A 22696-nucleotide genomic window follows, 5' to 3' on the forward strand; every position below is an offset into this window, starting at 1 on the left:
TGCTGGGCACCGTCGTGAGAACAGTGCAGTGTATGTGAACCTGCTCAGTGCCCAGCACAGCTGCCCTTCCTGCCCCTCCCCGCCCTGCTGCACTCCCGCCTCCTTTCAAGGCTTGTAGGCCACGCCACCGCAAGGTGTGACCTGGCACGTGGGGCAGAAGTGATGGGGGACACCTGCCCCTGCACCTCAGCACTGACAGCCAGGGGCCCCCCTCTGGGGCTCCAGCACCTTCCCCCAAGTGGCGGAGTGGTCTGGCCCTGAGTGTCACTGTTGTTTTGCAGGATGACTGGGAGAAGTCCCAGGTGCCTCCACTCCCCGGGGCAGCGCTGGCCTTGGCCTGCCAGTCCTCCAGACAGGGTCCCCCCTGGGCTCCGGACAAGACGTGGGCTGCGGCCTGACTCCTGAGCAAGAAGTTAACACCGACCCACTGCTCCTGAATAGTAATATCCTGAGGTGGCCAGCTGGCGTTCGCAGGGCACTTACTGTGTGCTAGGCACTGTTCTAGAAGCTTTACATATTCCTTACTCCTTTAATCCTCAAAATAGCTCTATGAGGCAGGTGCCATAGTCACCCCTCGTTTTACAGATGTGAAAGCTGAGGCCCAGGGGGGCTTAGTTACTTGCCAGATGTCGCACAGCCAATATTTGAAACCAGAGAGTCTGGCCCTGGAGCCCCAGCTGTGGGCTGTCACCCTGTGCTGCCTAAAGAGCATGGAACTCCCCTCTTTGGGCCCCATCACTGTACAGATGGGGACACAAGCCCAGGGAGGGGCAGAGCCAGGTGTGAACTCCCTCTCCAGTGCTCCTTTCACTCCAGTGCCTACAGCTGGCTCCAAGGAAGCATTCACAAGTGACTCTGTCCCCAGGGTCTTTGGGCCTGCTGTAGAGTCCTCCAGGGTCTCTAGGGATGGGGCCGGCCCAGGCCAAGGCTCCCTCTGCTCGCTCCCAGCCTCTGCCCTCACCCGCTCTAATCCGGCCTCCGGTCGGCAGCTAGAGGGATCTCTCAGAGCCTAAGCTGCTTAGGCTGCTTCACCCGCAGCAGAGCTCCGGAGCCCCTGGAGCCCACTGCTGCAGGGATGTCCCAGGTGTGGCCCCACACCCAGGACCGCATCCATGGTGTCAGCCTCGCGTAACAACACTCCGGGGCCCTGACTGGGCCTCATTTCTTCCTCGTTCACCTGCATCCCTCAGCCAGACCAGGGCCCTGAGTAGCCACCCTTCTCCTCTGACAACAGGAAAGGCTCTCTGCCCTGACAGCTGCAGTCAGTGGCTAAGGCATGCAAGCTAGTGGGCACCCGTCAGCTCCCCAAGGCACCCCTGGGTTTACGCCTGGCAAATGCTCAACTGGGAGGCTAGAGATGGGGGTTCCAGCCTTGGCTGTGTGACCTTGGGGGAGGTCACTTAACCTCTCTGAGCCTCATTGGAAACCAGATAATCAGCACGATTATTGGAAGAAAAATGAGGTAACATTTACCAACAAGCCCAGCTAGGTCCGGGTTGCTTCCTGGACAGAAAGCTCAATACCAGGCTGGTGGTGTCCACACTGGTGGTTGCCAACTGCGCAAGACAGGGTGGGAAGGAGCATGCTGTGTGGAAGGACCAGCATGAGAATGATCTGGGGACAAGTCCTCAAAATGGGAGGAAGATGAGCCCCTTCACGCTGCTCTGTGGAACCCAAGTCTTCCTGTGGGGGCGTCTGTTCTCTCACCGGCCCTGCTGAGAACTAGCGTTTATTGAGGACTGACTGTGTGCCAGGTGCCTCAGGGGTGCCAGCTCATCTAAGCCTCACAGTGGCCCCATAAGGCACCCTTGACATCACCATCCTTCTTTTCCAGATAAGAGCACAGATCCCCAGGGAGGGTAGTCTTGGGTCCCACGTTCAGAAGGGGAGGCAGCTTTGAGCCGCTCAAGCGAGGGCAGCCGCTTCAGAGCCACCTCTTCTGCCTGCATCTCCCTCTGCATCCTGCTGGGAAACCACTTCCTGTATGGCATCGTCTACACTGCTGGTTCTCAAACTCGAGCAGAATCACTTGCAGGGCTGGTTAAAACACAAGTCGCTGGGGTCCTGTTAGAGATTTTGACTCAGTAAGTCTCGGTGAGGCTGAGAATTTGCACTGTCACACCGGCGGGACTGAGATTTGCATTGTGACACCGGTGATGCTGATGCTGCTGGTCTGCGGGCCACACTTTGAGAATCGTTGTCTATACTAGTGCTGTCCAATAGAAATATAATATGAGCCACATAGGTAATTTAAAATTTTTTAGTAGCCGTGTTAAAAAAGTAAAAAGAAACACGTGGAATTAATTCCAACAGTATATTTTATTTAACCCAACGTATTCAACAATTATCATTTTAATCAATATAAAATATCCATGAGATTTTTTACATTCTTTTTTTGGTATTAAATTGATGTAATCCAGTGTGTATTTCACACACACAGCACATCTCAGTTTGGACTAGCCACATTTCAAGTGTCCCCCTGCCACGTGTGACCAGCAGCTACCATGTGGGAGAGCCTTCCTCCAGATCTTCCCAGCGAAGGGCCAGGTGGTTGGCCACGTGCTTCCAGGCAGCGCCCTCTACTGGCAGCTGGTAGTGCTGCCTGCACAGGCAAAGGACCCCGGATCTCGTGTGCCTGCCATCTCAACATTGCCCACCGGATCACAGGAGAGCTGGGAGAATCAGAGGGGGTGGGCAATGAGGACTTGGTGCTCATAAAGAGGGAACACTCTTGACTCATCCCAGTCAGGGACAGGGGTGCTCTGTTGACAAAAATGGCGGGGTGAGCCATGGTCACATTGAGCCAGAGGTCACCGGTGTGGACAGATGCACCAGAGAATGTTAGTGCCCACTGCTCTCCTTAGCTCTAGTTGGACAGGCTTGCACTCACGGTGGCACCAAGTCTGCCCCATCCCTACCTCATGTGGGAACCCAAACGGTGCCCAAAAAGTTCAAGTTCAAGATCTGGCTCTGCCCTCAAAGAACAATTATTCGGGGTCCTCTCTCCAACTTGCCCCCAAACCCTGCAGCTGTCACAGCCCAGGAGGGGCTGTCTGACCTCTCCACCTCCCTCTCCCCCAAGCCAGGCCAGGTAGAGGTCCCATGCGCGCGCCTGCACCTGCTCCTCACCGCCACATGGGGGCGCAATGGCAAGCCAAAGTCTCGCAGCCATACGGGAGGCGGGTCCAGGTCACCGAGCCGGGATGGACGTCCAGGATGCAGTGGCCAGGGGCCAGAAATCCTGCCTCCGCTATGCTTGGTCCAGCTGTTAATCTTGGCCCTGTCTATCTCCCTGAAGCCCACACACCCCTAACGGTCATGTCCTGGCTGTACCTGGGAAGGCGGTACATAGGACTTTATTTCCCAGTCCCCAAACCTCTCCGATCCTGGCCCACGAAGCAGGGTATGTCCTCTTCTCAGACACCCAGCGGCATCTATCTTTGGGAGCCCCTTCCCCAGTCCGGAGCATCGTTATCTGGACTAGGAGTGGGCATGCCTGGCCCTTGCCATCCACTGCCTTCACTCTGAGTGGCCTGAATGTGGGAAGTGGGAACTGAACAGCCCAGAGCGGCCTCTTCTGTCATACTCAGATGGGAAAGGAGAAGCAGGTTATAAGAGGGAGGGCAGTCTTGGGTATGAGTTCAGAAATACCCTCTGGCCGCTCCGAGCACATTTCTCGCTTTCCCTTTAGGGCGACCTTCGGTACCCAGATTTTCACCCACTCCCCTCCAACTCCAGCTCCTTTGGACCCGGGTCCGCGCCTCCGATGGGGCTTCCCCTGGGTCTGGGACGTTCCGGAGGAGTCTGAGACTCTGGGAGAGCAGCCTCGGGTTCAGCCGTGCGCTCTTCCTTCGTAGGCACAGCCTCCTTGTGTCCCCGGGGTCCTCAACACCTGCCCTGTGGACCCCGCTAGCGGACCGCGAGCGCTCGGTGTGGACAGGCCAGGCAGCGGAAACTAGCCTTGGGGCATGGGGGTTCCAGAGAACGGTTTCGGGACAGTGGGCGTAATACAAAAATTTGGAGGCTGGGATGGTTTTCCAGGAAGGTTTTAGGGAGAAGGAAGGGTCCTAGGACCGCGCGCGGAGAAACGCCGTTATTTAGAGGCGCCAAAGAGGGCGGAACCAGCCAGGAGGACTTAGCGCCGCAGCCAGGGCTGCCAGCGCAGAGGAATCAGGGTTGCCAGGGACAACGCGTTCTGGGCGGAGCTGCTGTGGGGGTGGAGCTTGAGGGCTGGGGGCGGAGCCTGAGGGAGGAGGGGGGAGAGGGCGGGGCCTTGGGGGGGGTCTCAGTCAGAAGCGGAGTTGTGATTGGCGGAGACCACACGCCGGGGCGGGGCCTGGGCTGGAGCGGCGTAGGGGTTGGGGCGGAGCCTTGGGGGGGCGGGGCGGAGCGGGGGCGGGCCCTGAGAGCCGGAGCCGGAGGCGGAGACGTGGTTGGCGGGGACGGAGCGGCCTGGGAGGGGTCGGAGCCGGCGGGGGCGGAGCCGAGCGGGCGAGGGCGGTGCTGGGTCGCGCCGGGCCTGGGGCGGAGGCGGCGCGCGGCGCTGACAGCTGAGTCGGCTCGCGGCCTCCCGCCCCCTCGGTGCCCGGCCCCGACCCCGGCCCGGCCTGCCCCGGAGCCATGAGCCCCGGGCTGCTGCTGCTGCTCGGCAGCGCCGTCCTGGTCGCCTTCGGCCTCTGCTGCACCTTCGTGCACCGCGCTCGCAGCCGCTACGAGCACATCCCCGGGCCGCCGAGGCCCAGGTGAGCGGGGGGGTGGGGGCGGGGGCCTGGATGGGGCGCTCGAATGGGGGGCCGGGGGACTGCGTCCAAGCCGGCGTCGGGACCGGGGGTCCAGCCTCGCCATTGCGCGCGGCCGTTTGGAGACGGTGGCCGGGAGAGGGGCGCTAACTATTCTTAGTAACAAATTACTCACAGCCGCAGCAGCTGCTCGGCGCCCACCGCGCTCTGCTGGGCCCCACTAACGTGATGGCAGCGACAGCCCTGTTAGGTAGGCGCTATTGCTACCCCATCGTTCAGACGAGGAGACTGAGGCGCGCAGAGGCAAAGTCACCTGCCCAAGGTCACACAGTTGGTAAGCCTAGATTTAAACCCAGGTGAGCCTGGCTCTAAAGTGGGCGCTCTTAACTTTGGGACTTGGATGGGGTCACTCAGCCTGCGCTGGAACACACTGCATTTTGGTCACATTCCCCTTTGTTTGTATTTCTGTCCTGGCGCATCCTCTTTGTCTTTTCCTTAGTACTTCCATTCCATCCTTAGCCCCCACCCCCATCCACCTTACCTCCCCCTCACCAGCAGCTTACCTTTCTGAAGCTTGAATCAGACGTGTCATTTCTCTGCTCCACAGGCTTCTCATCACTTTAGAACTAAATCTAATTCTAAATTAAGTCCTCTCCGTGGCCAGCAAGGCCCATGCTGAGCTCTCAGAACGCTTTCCATACTGTTCTCTGCCCCCTGCCTTACTCACAGCTGCCCTCGGTCTTTCTGCACTGCCCCCAGCTCGTTCCCTCCTCCAGCATCTTGCTGTTCCCCATCCACCCTGTGGAAACCCCACTCAGCCCCAAACTCCTTATGGGGCTGTCACTCATGAAGTTACCTTCTTGTCACCTGTTGACTGTCTGTCTCCCCCTTTAGAATGTGAGCCCCTGGAGGGCAGGGATGCTGTATGTTCACTTATGTATGCCCAGCGCCTGGCACATTGCAGATGCTCAATAAATATTTGTTGAATGAATGAATAAACAATGGTATTAGACACACTTTTTAAAATCTCAGGACATGAACATTCTAGAAGGTACCCACCTCCAGCACAAGCCAGATGCCCTGGCTTTAGAAGCCTGAATCCCTGTTTGGTGGGTTTGGGAAAGATCTCTGTGGCTGGTGACATAGGGAGGCAACTGCTCTCCCTGATGGTTCTTTGTCCTCCTGGGTGCCCTCACCCACCTTGGGGTCTTCCCGATCTCACTTCTCTTACTTAGCATCTCCATCTTCCACTCCACCTGGATGATGCTTCCCCCAGCCTTCCAGGCTTGGCTTAAATGCTCCCTCCTCAGGGAAGTCCCACCTGCTCCCACCCCTGAATATATTGTTCATTTTATAAACTCTAAGTCACTGTAATGGTGATTGGGTAATTATTTGTGCCACCTCTTGTTAAGTGTGTGTCTCTGCCGTAGGCCTGTGTGTGTCTCATTCACTGCTGTGTCCCCAGCCTCTAGCACAGCAGCACCTGGGACATGCATAGTAGACGCTTGATAAACAGTGATTCAAGGTAGATGGTAGAAATCTCCTACAAGTTCTGTTGGGTACACTCTCACCCTTTCAGGCTTTCCAATCAGCCATCAACAGCTTGGAATTGAGTGAGCTCTGTGCTTCTTCTGATTGATCTCCTCAGAACCTGGCCTTCCTGTAAACGTCCCCAGTGCTTCAAGCCTGCAGACCCGGGCCAGTCTCTGTGTCTTGAGAAGGCAGAACTTAAATCAAGCTCCTCTCCCTACATCTCTTTTTTTAAATTGCATTTTAAAAATAAACTTATGTATGCCATAAAAGTTACCCTTTTAAAGGGTTCAATTCAGTGTTTTTTAGTGTAGTGACAGGGTTGTGCAACCATCACCACCAGCTCCAGAACATTTTCATCACCCCAACAAGAAATTTCATACCCTTGGCTGTCAGTCCTCGTCTCCCCCACCCCAGCCCTAGGCAACCACTAATCTGCTTTCTGTCTCTATAGATTTGCCTGTTCTGGACATTTCATATAAATGGAATCATACAATATGTGGCCTTTTGTGTCTGGCTTCTTTCACTCAGCATCATGTTTTCAAGGATCATCCATGTAGCAGCGTGTGTCCGTATTTCTTTCCTTTTTATGCCTGAATCCTCCCCCAAATCTTACACCACAGAATCTACATGTGACCTACAGGTGTGTGTGGGTGGCTGGAGGCGTGGGGGGAGGCTGAATATAATTCTGGTTGGGTTCTTTATTCTGCGGAGGTGAACTGAACGATGCATATGCAGAAAGATTTTGGATTAAAACTTGGTTGGTGGTCAAATATAAAGCTGTACCAAACGAAAGTTCTGGAACTTCTTGTGACACAAATCAGATGCTTTGGCATTCAAGGCCTGGATCCCCAAACCTCAACTGGTAACAGCTTGATAGACAGGAAATCTGTGTCTTGAGTCCTCAGCAGTGGTATGTGCCCCTTGGTGCTTTGGGGTTTTGCCAGCTTGCAGGCAAGGAACCCTCTACCCTGCAAGAGGCACCTGCTGTGCTCCCCCACCCCCACCCCACCCTTCATCCTCCTTATCCTGCAGAAATCACCAGGATGCCCTCCCTAAGTGCCACATCTCTGTGTTCTTATTAGAGACAACTTCCTACTGCAAGAGTCTGTGTAACAGCTGAAAGCTCAGACCCCACATGCTGATCCCACACAAACACACAAACAGCTTCTTTATTCCCTGTCGCTGCTCTAAACATCCTCATTGGCCCCCACTCTCCTGATAGTGTAGGCTGAACGTAAACTTTACAACGAAAGTCTCTCTCTCCCAGTGTTTAGTCTGGAGTAAGTTTGTCAAGTTTGGCTCCTGGGCAGTTCTGGTTCTCTCCCCTGCTCCTCCCTGCCAAGTGGCTGGGGGTGGGGGCTGTTCGAGTTGCCGGGTGGTTCCTGGCCGTGGTGGAGACCCACTGCCGGCTCTGGTGGGAGATGCATCCAGTAGACTTTGGGGGCCTGGCTGAGCCCTCACCACCCCATCCCACTGGCATGAGGCACGATCATGGCCCCTCACCCTCATCCTAGTGGGGGGCCCACCCCTCAGCCATTTCATGGGCTCCCTTCATCCCCTGGGTGGCCTCGCAGTGGGCTCTCCTGATGAGCTCGGCTCCAGTGGCTCTCCAAGGCTTTCTCTGCCCACAGGAAGCTTGGAAACTGCAGGTGCTGGGGACTATGCCCTCCCCTCTCTCCCTGGGCTGCTCTGCCCTATCCAGGCTGCCACCCAGGGCATGCCAGGAGGGCTTCTGTCCCCCTCATCCCAGTGTCCTCCCATCCCCTCATTCTATCATCCCTTACCTGCTTATTTCTAACACTCCACCTTCACCACCCCAGCGCCAGCGCCCCCTGCAGGAACTGGAAGGAACGAGTTTTAGTTCCCTCTCTTGCCTGGCAGTGGTGGCCCCGTGCCCTTGGCCTTCTTGAGGTGTCACTACCTTCCTCCCCAGGTGGCAGTGGACCCCAGTGGTTAGGGTGGAGGCTCTCAGACAGGCCTGGGAAGGCGAGGAGGGTCCAGATGCTGTTCTCATTCAGGCAACTCAAAACCGAGAACAGTCCCCCAAAATGTTTAGCTTTGGGGAGTGACCACGGGTACTAGATTATTCTGGAAATACAGCCAGTCATGTGTGACGTCCACGGCCCGTCTTTCTGCAGGTGGGGTTGTGTAAGTTCAAGGCCACTCGTCTCAAGGGGGGCCCCAGCTGCCTGGCGGCCCACCGCACTCCCTCTGGAGCATCCGGTCTCCCACCCCCCATCGGCTGCTCTTTAATCCCTGTCACCTCCCCTTCGTCCACACTCTCAGCCTTTATTCTTACCTCCCTCCTCCCCGAGCAAAAGGGACAGCCTGAGAGGACTTCCTCCCGGGGCTTCGCCCACAGCTGCCCACTTCCCTGCTCGGGGCCCATGTGCTCTTCCCGCCGGGACAAGCCCCTGCTGCTCAGCATGCTGCCTGCTGACACCCCCTCCCTTCTACATCATCAGTTTTCCTTCTCTTCTGCATCATCCCCATTTTTATATAATATGCTGTAAAAAAAAAAAACAAAAAACACCCTTCTCTTCCCTCTCTCTTTCCTTCCAACACTCGCCCCTGTGTCTGCACCCCCACAGCAACGCCCTCCCCCGCAGAAGACTGCCAGTCTTTGGGCTCCTGTTCCTTCCTCCCGTTCTCTCTTGAACCCACCACCCCATCAGGCTCAGGCCCCCACCTCTCCTCCTAACCTGCTTTGGCCAACATCCCTGTCACCTCCATGGAGCTGAACCCCATGGTCAGCCCTGGGTCCCCATCTCGCCTGGCCCCTCCCAGCCTGGGCCAGACGGAGCCCCCCCCCCACCGCCTCCTCCTCCTGCTTTCTTCACCGGCTTCCCTCTCCACTCTCCCCTACTCTCCTCCAGCCAACCCAACGTCTCCTGCACGGTCTCCCTGGCTGCTTGTCCCTTGGCAGCCTGTCCCCTCAACGGTGGCCCTGTCCTTGACTCTCTTCTCCATCTACACTCACCCCGTTGTGTTCTAATCCAGTTGCTGGATTAAACGCCACCTCTCCGCTCAGGACTCTCACAGCGATGTCTCTAGTCAGAGCCCTCCCCCGAACCCCAGCCCCATGTATTGACCTGCTCGCTTCCCTTCTAGTTCAAAGGGCACCAAAAACCCAACAGGCTCAAAGCCAAGCTCCTGATTTAATCTGCTTGTCTCAGGTCGGTCCCTGGCAGCCGATCCTGAGATGAGAGTTGTGTAAGTGGTTAACGGGGACGACCCCCGTGGGGCCTGGAGCTTGGACAGATGGGGAAGTTTAGAAGGCCAATAAAGCAAGTTAACTCTGGGGCAACTGAGGGCATCCCCCTGGGGAGCTCTGGGACCCACGTGGAGCATAAGCCCCAACGACCCGCCAAGGTGGAGGGAGCTGAGGTCGTTGGAGGAGGGCTGCCCTGGGGGTATGGGCCGGAACTTCTGGCCTGCCCCTGCCTGCAGGCAGAGTGGAGAGAACCTGGGGCAGAGTCTGGGGTGTGGTGTTCGGAGGCCTGCCCACCTGCGTGGACAAGGGCGGGGGGCGGGCAGGATGTGTCTGCTGCCCCAACCAGCCCCTTCTCGGTGCTCCTCACCTTAGTAAATAGCTCTTCCATCCTTCCAGCGCAGGGCCCAAAAGCCCAGGGTCATCCTTGACTCCTCTCAACACCACCTCCAAACCTCCAGCAAGTCCCTCTGGCTCACCTACAACTTCCATCCGGAATCTGACTTCTCACCTCTCCTGGTGTGAGCCCTCATCACCTCCAACAGTGCCCTTACTGGGGCCACTGCTTCCATCCCTGCCCCGAACCCCCCCTGCTTAGTCCCAGCATCGCAGCAGTGAGAACGATCCATTTAGAACCCAAGTCAGGTCCCACCTCTGCTCTGCTCCAAACACTCCAGTGGCCCCTACTTCACTGAGGTCAAAGCGAAAGTGTGAACAACAGTTGCCTCGGTGACCCCATCCTGTACCAGTCTCCTCTCAAGCACTCTGCTCCAGCCACACCACCTTCTGGCTCTTCCTTGAACTCACCAAGCACGCTCCCACTTCAGGACCTTTGCACCTGCCATTCCCCCTGCCTGGAGTGCTCTCTCCCCAGATACCTTCATGGCCACATCCCTCACTTGCTGCAGCTCACATGTCACCTTCCTAGAGAGATATTCCCTGACCTGCCTGTATCAAGTGGTCCCTGCACCCATCCCTGCTCTCCTTACCCCCTTGACTCTGATTTTTCTTCCATCACTCTCTGACTTCATATTTACTCATTTATTTGTTTATCTACTCTGTGTCTCCCCTGGGAGAATGTGAGTTTCCCGACCCTGACAACCCCTACTGCAGTTGGTTGTCACCCCTTCTGGATGCTGTAGTAAGTGAGCCCGACCGGAATAAAGTCATACAGGAGACGGGAGGTCATGAGTACTTTGGAACGTGCCCAGGGCAACACCAGACAGGCCCGCTTACAATCTGGTGGTCACACTGCAGACTTAGCATGACTAAACCATCTACCCTGGCGAGAAAGACTGTGGGCACCCTGATAGCAGCCGCACAGTGTGGCTCCCAGCCTCGGTTAATATTGTATACATCAGGCTAACAACAGACCTACCTCCGGGTGGTGTCAGACCAGGTGAGGCTTAGCCTGGGGCCCAGCTCACAGTAAGTGTGCAATGACTGTGTCAGGGTAATTCCACCCAATGTTGTTGCGCCCTGTCCACCTGCCAGCCCCCAACCTCTGCACCAGGGAGCCAGAGAGGAATAAACCGTCTCCTCTCCAAGGAGGACTCTGGAGCCAGGCAGACCTGGGTTTGCATCCCGCCTGGTGACCCTGAGCCAGTGCCATCCCTCCCGTGCCTTAGTCCTCCCATCTGTGAAGGGGGCCCAGTAACGCCGACCTGTGGGGGAGGGAGCCCTCTTCAGTGGTGACTTCAGTGATCTTAATGTTTCCCATTTCTTCTAGTTTCCTTCTGGGACACCTCCCCTACTTTTGGAAAAAGGACGAGGTTTGTGGCCGCGTGCTCCAAGATGTGTTTTTGGATTGGTGGGTCCTAACTTGTCATTTGTTGCCCTTCCCCAGTCCAGGTCCCTCATGGGGCGGCGCCCCTCCCCGCTCCCCATCCAGCACACACACTCCCCACCCCGGTCACTCTCACCCGGAGCAGTGCCTCCTGAGTGGAGATGCAGATGAGGCCGGTTCGGAAGACACACTCTGCCTTTCGCCGACAGTGCGACCTTAGACCAGCCGTCAGAAGCTCTATGAGCCTCAGTTTCCTCATCTGTAAAGGGGGTTGGGGGTATGACTAGACAACAGTCACTGTTTGGGCTGGTGCTTTACACTCTTCAAAACTTTTTCAAAGCTATGATATCGCTGGATTCCCAGCACAAGCGTTTGGGGCAAAGGAGGCGTGTCGCAACCTTATTTCATGGCTGTGGAAACTGAGGCCCAGCGGGGACGTGACTAGCAGTGAGTCAGCAGCAGGACAGAGCCCCGGCCCCAGGCTCATGTTGACCCCCTCCTGGAATGGGGCCCCTGCTTCTTCTGCTGCCCCTGGGCTGATGACACTCACCTCGCTGGTGGTTGACGGCCCCCTTCGGCTCCCTTTGGTTTCCAGGGCTAAGAAGTATGGGCCTGTCGTGCGGGTCAACGTCTTCCACAAAACCTCGGTCATCGTCACGAGCCCGGAGTCGGTCAAGGTAAGAAGCAGGGAGCTCCATGGGGAGAGCCCTCCCCTTCTCTGGGGTGGGACGGGAAACTCGACCCCAGGGACCATGGGAGAAAAGTTCCATAGTCGCGGAATTCAGGCTGTTTTCCCAGGGATCCGAAAGGAAATGACGTCTTTCTCTCTCACCACCCACCATTTGGGGGGCTCTCCAAGCAGGGCTGTTTGATGTGTCAGTGAGGGGGGCCATGGCTGTCAGGGCCAGTGGGTTGGGAGTTCCGCCCAGCTGGCGCATACACATGTGGCCAGTTAACTTCTCTGAGCCTCAGTTTCTTCATCTAAGTGGGATTATGACCCCTCCCTCTCTCTCAGGGTTATGATGAGAAATATTGTTCAATTTATTTGTCAAAAGATACTTAATGTTTACTACGGGCCATGCACTTTTCCGTGTACTTCATAACTACTAACCCATTTCATTCTCAGGGGGTGGGGGCTCTCAGAGGCCTCAGTTTAGAGATGAAGAAACTGAGACAGGCTGCATTAATTGGTCTATAGTGTGTTCAGGATGGTGTCTTTCACGGAGGTACTAAGAATGGCCCTCAGATCGTCTGCTTTAGAGTTAGCAGAACTGGGCTCAAATCTGGGCTCTGCTACTGACTGGCTGTGGGAACTTGGACAAGTTACCTCACCCCTCTGGGCCTCAGTTTCCTCATCTGTAAAATGGGGGTGATGCCTCTCTTACGGATGGTTGTAAGAATGGAACTGAGATAATGTCTGTGAGCCATCTAGCCGGGGCCTGGCACACGGCAATTGTTCAATGAATGATGGTGCGGTTATTCTCACAGTGGGTACTAGCTGATGTGTGGACGTGATCTCTGCATGGAGGGCGGCTGTGGTGACACTCAGAGGGATAAGATGCAACTTAGGGTCTAGATCCAGAGACAAATTGAACAACCATGGTGTCTCGAATGGGATTTAAAAATCATCTTTTTTTAAAGTTTAATTTCAAATACAGACACAGTATAAGGCTTTTTAATGCATGCTACCAAAAAAGCATGCACAAAGACCTTCATGATGCTTAATGAGAAAAGAAGTTGAAAGATATATATTAATATGATGAATTACATTGATTAATATTCAAGTGTTAAGCCAACCTTGCATTCCTGGTCATGATACTGATCGCTCATCGTTACATAGATACATGAATACAATTTGCTCATCTATTGTTAAGGATTGTTATTTCTGTATTTTTTCTTTTCTTATAATGCCTTTGTCTGGTTTTGGTATCAGGTTAAAGGGCCTCATAAGATGAGTCGGGAAATGTTCCCTCTCCTCTATTTTCAGAGAAAGTGTGTAGGAGCGATATGATTTCTTCCTTTAATGTTTGATAGAATTCACCAGTGAAACCATCTGCGCCTGACATTTTGTTTGTGGGCAGTGTTTTTCTGTTTTGTTTTAATTATACAATTTCTTTAATTGATATATGGCCATTCAGATTTCCTATTTTTTCTTCAGTTTGGTAATTTGTGTGTTTCGAGGAATTTGTCCATCTCATCTAAATTGTAGAGATTATTGGTATAAAGTTGCCCACAATATTTATTTAATATCCTTTTCGTGTCTACTGGATCTGTGGTGATGTCCCTTCTTTCACTCCTGAGAACAGTAATTTGGGTATTCTCTTATTTTCTTGATCAGCCTAGCAAGAGGTTTATCACTTTTTTCATCTTTTCAAAGAAACAGCTTTTGGTTTCACTGGTTTTCTGTTTGTCCATTTTCTGTTTTATTGATGTCTGCTCTTTAATTTCCTTCTTCTCATCTTGGTTTTAATTTGTCTTCTAATTCTTTAAATGAGAGTTTAGACAATTGATTTTAGGCCTTGTTTCTTTTCTAATATAAGCATTTATAGCTATGTATTTCCCTGTAAGCACTGTTGTTGCTAGTGGCATCCAGTCGATTCTGACTCTTAGTGACCCTGTGTACAGCAGAGCGGAATCTTGCCTGATCTTTTTGCCCCATCCTCTCACCTTCCAGCACTGTAACAGACAATGCTCCACTGCTATTCACAGGATTTTCATGGCCAGGTTTTCAGAAGTGAGTGGCCAGGTCCTTCTTCCTAGTCTGACTTAGTCTGGAAGCTCCGCTGAAACCTGTCCGCCATGGGTGAGCCTGCTGGTATTAGAAATACCAGTGGCATAGCTTTCAGCATCACAGCAACACGCAACCACCACAGTATGACAGCTGACGGACAGGCGGTGTGGTTCCCTGACGGGGAAACCAACCCAGGCCGCAGCAGTGAGAGTGCTGGCTCTTAAGCCCTAGACCGACAGGGCTGGCTCTGTAAGCAGTACTTTAGCTCAAATGTACCGCAAATTTCAATACGTTGTGCTTTTATTTTCATTTGGTTCAAAATATTTTCTAACTTCCCTTGTGATTTCTTCTTTGAACTATGAATTATTTAGATGTGTGTTATTCAACACACGTTCAAAATATTCTAAATGTTATAAGATTTTCCAGATATTTTTCTGTTACTTGTTTCTAATTTACTTCTGTAAGGTCAGAGAAAATACTCTTCATAATTTCAATCCTGTTAAATTAATTGAAGCTTGTTTTATGACCTAGTTTTTGGTCTATCTTTGTGAATGAGCACTTAAAAAAATGTATATTCTGCAACTGTTGAATGAAGCATTTTAGAAATGTCAGTTAGATCGAGCTGATTAATAGTGTTATTCAGATCTTCTAAATCCTTACTACCTTTCTGTCTACTTGCTTTAGCGGTTGCTGGGAGAGGAGCATTCAGCTCTCCAACCACAGTCATGGGTTTGTCTATTTCTACTTTAAGTTCTATCAATTTTGCTTTGTGTATTTTGACGTTCTGTTATTAGGTGTGTACACATATAGGATGGTTATGTCTTTGTGATAAAATGATCCCTTTATCTTTAGAAATGTCCCTCTTTATCCTTGGTGATATTCCATTTCCTGAAGTGTATTTTGCCTGGTATTACATAGCCCCTCCAGCTTTCTTATGCTTAGTGTTGCATGATGTCTCTTTTCTCTTACTTTTAACCTATCTGGGTTTTTATATTCAAAGTGGGTTTCTTATAGATAGCATATAGTCGCGTCTTGCTGTTTTATACACTCTGACAATCTCTGTCTTTTAATCGGAGGGCTCAGGTCATTGACATTTAATGGAATTGTCGATCTGGCTAGGTGTAAACTAGCATGCTGTGATTTGTTTTCTGTTTGTCCCATCTGCTTGTTCCCTTTTCCTCCTTTCCTGCCTTCTTTTGCACTGAGTGTGTTTTAGGATTCCATTTGTCTCTGCTTGGCCCATTAGCTCTACTATCTCTCTCTCTTAGTGGTTGTCCTGGGGTTTATAGTTTATCTTTGACTTATATCGACCTATATTCAAATATACCGCTTCATCTCTGTCTCCTTTAAAATGTTCTCTTTATCACTGGTTTCAGAAATTGGATTATGACCTGCCTTGGTGTGCTTGTCTTTCTGTTTCTTCTGTGTAAGATTCTTTGAATTTCTGGGATGTGTGGGTTCCTTGAGCCTATTTGTAATATCTGTAATAACTGTGTTCAGGTTCTTGTCTGCAAATTCCATCCTCTCTCTTATTTCTGGGCGTGGTTATATGTCAGATTTTCCCGCTCTTTGGCACGTCTAGTGATTTCACACTGAACGCTGGACCTTGTGAATTGTACATTGTTGATTTTGTTTTATTCCTCTAAAGAGCACTGGAGTTCGTTCCGGCAGAGGGTGAAGTTGCTTGCAGACCAGTCTGAGCCTTTCCGGATCTGCTCTAAGGCTTATGTAGGGCTGGTGTAGAGTAGACATTTACTCTACAGCTAGATTAGCCCCACTATTAAGGATTGACCTTTCTGGGGTCACTAATAAAGGCCTTGTGTCTGAGGTTTGACTCTGACTGGAGGGAGCATGAACAGTTCTTGGCTTATGCTCTGACGATCATTCAGCCTATAGATGCCCAGTAATCCTTCTTTCCTCAGAAGCTGTTTTCACCTGGTCTTGTGGAATTTCACTGGACACGTGCACAGGTTTGTATTCATCCAAGGACACAAGGCATCCCCATGCAGATTTCTGCACAGGAGCTCTGTCTGGGCGTAGCTCCCTCCTCTCCGGTCCTCTGTCCTACAAATTCTGGCCGCCTCTTGCCTGCCTGGACTGCGATCTCTGCCTCATCCATTTGGAAAGGCTGCTGGGCTATATTTGAATTTCTCCTTTTAGTCCTCTGTCCTGAAATTGCCTCTGGGAAGAACTGGAGTAATCCTAGGTCGTAGGGCTCGCATCTTCATTTTCCTTTTCCTTTGCTTGGGATTCAGGCTCGTAGTGCCTGTTGTCCAGTGTCTGAAACCTATTTTTCTGGTTGTTTATGGCAGAAGGGCAAGCCCCCCGCAGGTGTCCCTTCATGGGCAGAAGTGTGCTGTCAGTGTGGGCATCAGAGAAGGCAGCATGGCGCTGGGGGTGCCCTGTGCATCCCTCATGTCCCGGAGCCCCGCTCACTGGGCCACCAAAGGGTCCCCAGCCCCAGGCACAGCAGACCATGTAGACACTTGTCTGTGGGGACACCTGGTAAGAGCCTGTTTCGCCTCAGTGTGGGGGCTCCTCGGTTCAGGCTGGGAAGGGCTGACACAGACCCTGGACTACTCAGGGATGTTTGAGAGGGCCTGGGAGGCGGGCCTTTACTGTCAGGGTCTTTATACAGGAGCCAAAACTTGCGGGAGTGGGGTGGTGATGGAACTTGGTCTATAAATGACCGTGCTTGGGTGGGAGTGAGAGCCCGGAGAGGTGGCTCATGATGAAAGTCAGCCCTTTCTCGGGCTTCCTTTCAGCTGGAAAATTCAGCAGCCCCTTGGTTAATGTACCGTAGCGCTGTCACCCTACTGCCTCCCCACGCCCCCAGGATAAAGCTCAGCATCCCACAGGATGGGCCTCTGGGATCTGGCCCCATGGCCTCTCCAGGCCCCTGCTGCCCCACTGCACGCACCTCTGCTTGGATACACCGGGCGACCTGGGCTTCCCGAGTGGACCTCGGCCTTCTCTCCCCTCTTTCCCATAGCACCCTGCCCGGATCCAAACCTTGTGTCCACCATTGACTGTGTGTGTGGCCTTGGGCCAGTTTTAAATCTATTTCTTCATTCATATGTGAGAAGAGTGTAAAAATATCATCCACATCTTCAACCTTGGTGGGCATTAAATGAGCTACAGTATGCTGATGTGCACCTGGCATTTATTGAGCACCAGCTGTGTGCCAGGCCCTATTCTCAGCACTTTTCACGTAGAACTAATTTACTCTTCACAGCAACCCTATAGGCAGGCCCTTCTTAGCCCCATCTTCTAAGATGAGGACGCTGAGGGGTGGAGGAGATGACTAACCAATCCAGGATCACAGAGTTGGCAGGTGGTAGAGGAGCATGTTGAGCCCAGATTCAAAGTCAAGCAAGCTGACTCCACGGCCCGAGCTGTCAACCCCTAGGCCATAGGCCTTCAGGAGCTGTGAGCTAATAACATTAGTTACTGTTGCTACCATCCAGCTCTTGGTGAGGCAAGTTGACCCTTCCTCCAGGAAGCCTTCCTTGACTTCCACGGCTGGATTGGCACTAACAACACTATCTGTGCTGAGAGTCTCTCCTGTGTCCCAGAGGCTCTCCCTCCAGGCTCCTCCCCTCCCCACTCTGGTTCCAGAGCAGCATCTGCCTTTTCTTGTTCTCGCCACTTCGGGAGGCGGTGGGGGAGGGCGGGGGCCCGAGTGCGGGTGTTGGAGTGAGGAAACTCCCCTGCACCACTGTCCAACTGTGTGGCCACGGGAAAGTCACCTCACCCTGCTCTGCCCTGCTTTCCTCATCCCCAAACGGATGCTGTTGCTGGGAGACAGGACTTCTGGAGGATGAGGTGGGATGACGCCTGTGAAGTGACGCTCACACCAGCGCTGGGTGTGACTGCTTGCTCAGTGCAGGGCGATTACTGGGGGCATGTTTCACAAGAGTTAAGAAAACTGCTGAGTCCTTTGCACCCTCTCACGGGTACACGGGCTCATGTTGGTTTTTTGGGGATGCCTAGAAATTCCTGATGTCAACCAAGTACAACAAGGATTCCAAGATGTACCACGCAATCCAGACTGTGTTTGGCGAGAGGTAAGGCACAAGGAGCGAGCCGGGGGGAAGCCGGGACAGTCTCTGGCTGCCAGCGGAGGGCCCAGGTGGCCCAGAGCCTTGGGTGTTGCCTTAAGGCCCGAGGCCCTGGCTGCCAGGCACACATCAGGTACCCCCTCCACGGTAGCCACTGCTCTTGTCATTAGCATTTTCCTTCTCTTTCCCTTCTGGAGGGCAGGTGGGAGTGCGGGGGGTGCTGAGGTTGGGGCACATGATCACCCCATTTCCTTTTAATTAATCAATTTATTTTTTATCATGGTAAAATTCACACACCATAAAATTCACCATTTTAACCACGTTGGAGGTACAGTTCCGTGGCATTCGGTACATTCACAGTGTGGTGCAACCGTCCCCACTGTCTAGTTCCAGAACACTTTCATCACCCCAAAAGTGACCCCACAGCCATCAAGCAGTCAGTTGCCATTCCCTCACCCGGCTTCTCACCTCAGGTATTTGTCCCCTGCAGACTGTTCGGCCAAGGCTTAGTGTCCGAGTGTGACTATGAGCGCTGGCACAAACAGCGGAGGGTCATGGATCTGGCTTTCAGCCGGAGGTGAGTGTGGCCGGAGGTGGGGGGCCTTGGGAAGGGGGTCTTCATCACAGGGGGCTACCCAGGCCAGAGCGGGAGAGGAAGGGGGGCATGAGCCGGCAGAGAGAGGGAGACAGGCGGGCCTGTGGGACGAGAGTCGGAGAGCCATCCCACGCAGTTTGGGAACATCGAGGGCTGAGTGACGAGGATGGCTGGAGGGGTGGGGTCCCCTCCCCCCAGCATCTCCCCCGGCTTAGACCTCATCACTCCTCACCTGGGCTTTGAATTATAGTTTTCATTTTGGGGTAACATTATATGTTTTAGTAACTGCTTTATTGAGATATAATTCACGTACCATACACTACAATTTACGTACCATACAATTCACCCATTTAAAGGGTACAAGTCAAAGGTTTTTAGATTCTTCACAACACAATACAACCCTCCCCATGGCTGACTTTAGAACATCTTTATCGATCCTCATTTCCTCTCCAGGGACCTAGCTCCTGGCAACCACTAATTTATTTTGTGTCTCTATGGATTTTCCTGGTCTTAGACATTTCTTATAAATGGAATCCTACAATACGTGGCTTTTTGTGCCTGGCTTCTTTCACTGGGCAGAATGTTTCCGAGGTTCATCTGTGTAACAGCGTGTATCAGAACTTCCTTCCTTTTTATTGCCAAATAAAATTCTGTTGAATGGACATACCGCATTGTGTTGATCCATTCGTCAGTTGGTGGACATCTGAGTTGTTTCTGCTTTTTGGCTATTGTGAGTAATGTTACTGTGAACATTTGTGTACAAGCTTTTGTGTGGACATATGTTTTCATCTCTCTTGGGTGTGTACCTAAGAGCAGGACTGCCAGGTCCTATGGTCAAATGCTTTATCATTTCTTCTCTATGTGTGTATACAAATATATTTTCTTAAACCGTTTGAGAGTGAGTTGGGGACATTGTGGTTCCCTCCTTATGATACCTCCATGTGTATTTCCTAAGATCAAGGACGTTCTCTTACATGACTATAGTTCAGTTGTCAAAATGAGGAGATTTAAGGTAACCCAATACCGCTCTCTAATCCACACTCCACATTTGCATTTTGTCGTTCGTGCAATTACAGCTATTGTTTTGCTTGTCTAGGGTCCAATCCAGGTTCACGTGTTACAGTTGGTTACCACGTCTCTTTAGCCTCCTTCACTCTAGAGTTCTCTGCCTTTCCTTGACTCTCTTGACCTTAACACTGTTGAAGATTACAGGCCAATTTTGTAGAATGTCCTTCAATTTGAGTGTGCTGTTTCTGCGTGATTATGCTCAGGTTATGCCTTTTTGGCGGGAATGGCACGGAAGTGATGTCGTGTCCTCCTCAGGGCGTCACATCGGTAGGCACGTGCTGTCCGTTTGTTCCGTTGCTGGAGACATTGACTTTGCTCGCTTGGTTAGGGCGCTGTGGTCCAGGTTTCTCCACTATGATGTCATATTTAATACGTCATCTGGGAGCGACTGTGTAAGCATCCTTGCCCAGACCTGCACGCAGCCTCCTCCCTGGGCTCCCTGCCTCCTGTCTCCCTCCTCCTCTGACGCGTCCACCTCACTGCCCTGGAGAGATCTTGCTGAAGCTCCGATCTGACCACCCCACTCCCCTGTCCTGAAGCCTTCAATGGCTCCCTATCATCGAAGGATGGAGGTCAGACCCCACCCACCCCAGTCTGGCCCCTAGACCCCTCCAGCCTTTGCTCTCTCTCTCCTTCACCTTTCTAGAACCGCTGTGCTCTTTCTGGCATCTCTGCCTTTGTTCCTGTGGTTCCCTCTGCCTTCTGTGCTCCCCCGGGGAATTCCTGTGCCCCTTTTATACCCCACTAAGATGTCATGGCCACGGGGAGGTTGAGTTCATTCCTCCATTACAGCTCCTGTCACATCCACTGAGTGATTCTCGATCAGTCTGCCTCCCTCACTAGACCACGGGTCCCTGAAAGCAGAAGATGCCCCCTGCCTCTGGACTCCTGCACCCAGCAGAGCGCCAGGCCCTTGGCAGCCCTCCAGTGAATGAATGCATGTGTGAATTAATGAATTGGAATAGTCTTGGTTTTCCTGGAAAGTTGCCGGAAGTAAGCAGGAACAGACTAGAGAGAGGCATTTATGTAATAAATATGCGTTGTACGAAGAGCCAGGGTCCCCAAGGTCAGCCTGCTGACATGGTCCCTGACCTCAAGAAGCTTTGAGGTTGTTGGAGGGCGTAGATTCTCAGAAGATGACCGCCCACAGCGCTCATGACACAAATACCAGGGTCAGGGTGGAGGCGAACCCTCTCCACACACAGGACCTCAGGTTTGAACAACAGCTTGCATTTTATTAAGTACGTTCACAGACGTTTTTATTTAGAGAATTTTTAATTGTGGTGAGATACACATGACATAAAACTTACCCTCTTTGCCCGTTTTTAGGCGTGCAGTTCAGAGGCATTCAGTGCAGTCTCACTGCTGTGCAGCCATCTCCGGGCATTTTCATTTTTTAGTCTCACAGTAAGGCAGTCATCAAGAGATGACTATTATATTGCAAATGCAAAATTCACAAAGTTGTAAGGAAGAAGCGTTGGGAGATGCCTGTAAGCGCTCATGAAAGCAGTACTGATCTTCAGTGGATCCTAATTCGCTAACGAAGGAAAAAACGGGAGTCACTGGTGGGTTTCATCTCCAGCCGTTATCCACATAGAATATCATTAGATAGTTTTAATAAAATCGTGAGGGTAAATGGCCAGTTTCCGCTTTTCTAGATATCACTTTTACTGAAAGACCTTGGTCCCAGTCGTTTCCGTGAAAGACGAGGGAGTTGGGATTTTATTGAACTGCTAATGTCCCAGCCCAAATTTTGCATCTGCAGTAACTGCAGGAGATTCAGTATTGACGTGATCGCCAGCCATGTGCTGTCCAAATAGTCAAGTTGCATGTAATAAAAAGAGAGACAACTACAAACAATCTTGCAAATACGTAGATACTTGCAAATCACATTAAGCATTATGAAGAAAAACTGGAGCATATATTGGGCCCACCTGGGGATCAAGGGGCATTTCCCTGAGGAAGTGGCATTGGAGTGTCCACCTGGAGAGTGGACAGATGTTAAGGTGCTCGTGGGGCATCGGGATGGAAGGGAGGAGGAAGGAGAGTTCCAGGCAGAGGGGACAGCATGTGCAAAGGCCCTGACATGGAAGGAGCACTGTGCTTTGGAGGAGCTAAAAGGCCATTGTAACAGGAAGACCATGCTGCAGGCGGGCATCAGGAAGGGGCAGACTGTCTCCCAGGCCCCAGCGAGGATTTCCTCTTCCCAGGGCTTCAAAGCATTTTAGGTTGCAAAGGGACTGGATCAGAGTGGTGCTTTCAGTAGAGACCTGGGCCACAGAGGAGAAGATATGTATTGGGCCAGGGGTGGGGGCTGGGCAGCAAGGAGAAGGACGATGCCAGGGGCTGGTGCTAGAGCCAGGAAGCCACAGCAAGGCTGGTGGATGGGCAATGAAGAACTGATTTTCTTTCCTAATTAAAAAATTACTTTTTTCCCTCTTCTCTCATTTTCTCTTTTTAATGTTTTTAAAAACTTGGAAAATAAAAAATTTGGAAATAATTTCAAATTTCTAGATAAGTTCTAAGAATAAGAATAGGAGAAAGAACACCCCTATACCCTTTACCCAGATTGTTAACATTAAAAATTATTTTTAATTACAAAGGCAGCTTTTTCTCTTAGTAAAAATTCAAAAATATGTACTATGCAAAGTGGCAGTTTCTCCCCTTCCCACTCCCTCAGGGTTGCCATTTTTGTGAATTTGGAGCACATCCTTCGATACCTCTTTCCAATCTCTATGCCTGGAGCCAGGTAGCTTCCTTGGGGCAGGGAGCACTGTGGATTGGGAGCTCTGGGTCTGAAGACTCATTTCCATGAAGAGTTGGGCACTGTGATTGCTCAAAGACAGGGAGTGAAATGGGAAAGCAAAAGGCTGCAGATGGTGGCCCGGGCAGGGCAGGCAAGGAGAGTGGACAGTGCAAGTAGTGGTCAGAGGGGACCCGGGATGGCCCCCTCACGGACTCTGGGGGGCCCC

General features: G+C 52.2%; 1 protein-coding gene across 2 annotated transcripts in view; it reads left to right on the forward strand.

The window, feature by feature from the left end:
• The first annotated feature begins 4483 nt into the window (after nt 1-4483).
• Nucleotides 4484-22696, forward strand: part of CYP46A1 (cytochrome P450 family 46 subfamily A member 1) — a 31440-nt gene continuing 13227 nt past the window's right edge. The window contains exons 1-6 of one of the 2 annotated variants that reach the window (XM_044774302.2): nt 4484-4742; nt 11213-11293; nt 11865-11946; nt 15923-15970; nt 17994-18067; nt 18552-18638. In XM_044774302.2, the coding sequence (XP_044630237.1) occupies nt 4621-4742; nt 11213-11293; nt 11865-11946; nt 15923-15970; nt 17994-18067; nt 18552-18638 (494 nt within the window). In that variant the 5' untranslated portion in view covers nt 4484-4620. The remainder of the gene's footprint in view (nt 4743-11212; nt 11294-11864; nt 11947-15922; nt 15971-17993; nt 18068-18551; nt 18639-22696) is intronic. The other variant, XM_044774303.2, reaches the window with a different exon arrangement.

Source organism: Equus asinus, chromosome 7 (assembly GCF_041296235.1).
Source record: "Equus asinus isolate D_3611 breed Donkey chromosome 7, EquAss-T2T_v2, whole genome shotgun sequence".
In the NCBI taxonomy this organism is placed as follows: Eukaryota; Metazoa; Chordata; class Mammalia; order Perissodactyla; family Equidae; genus Equus; species Equus asinus.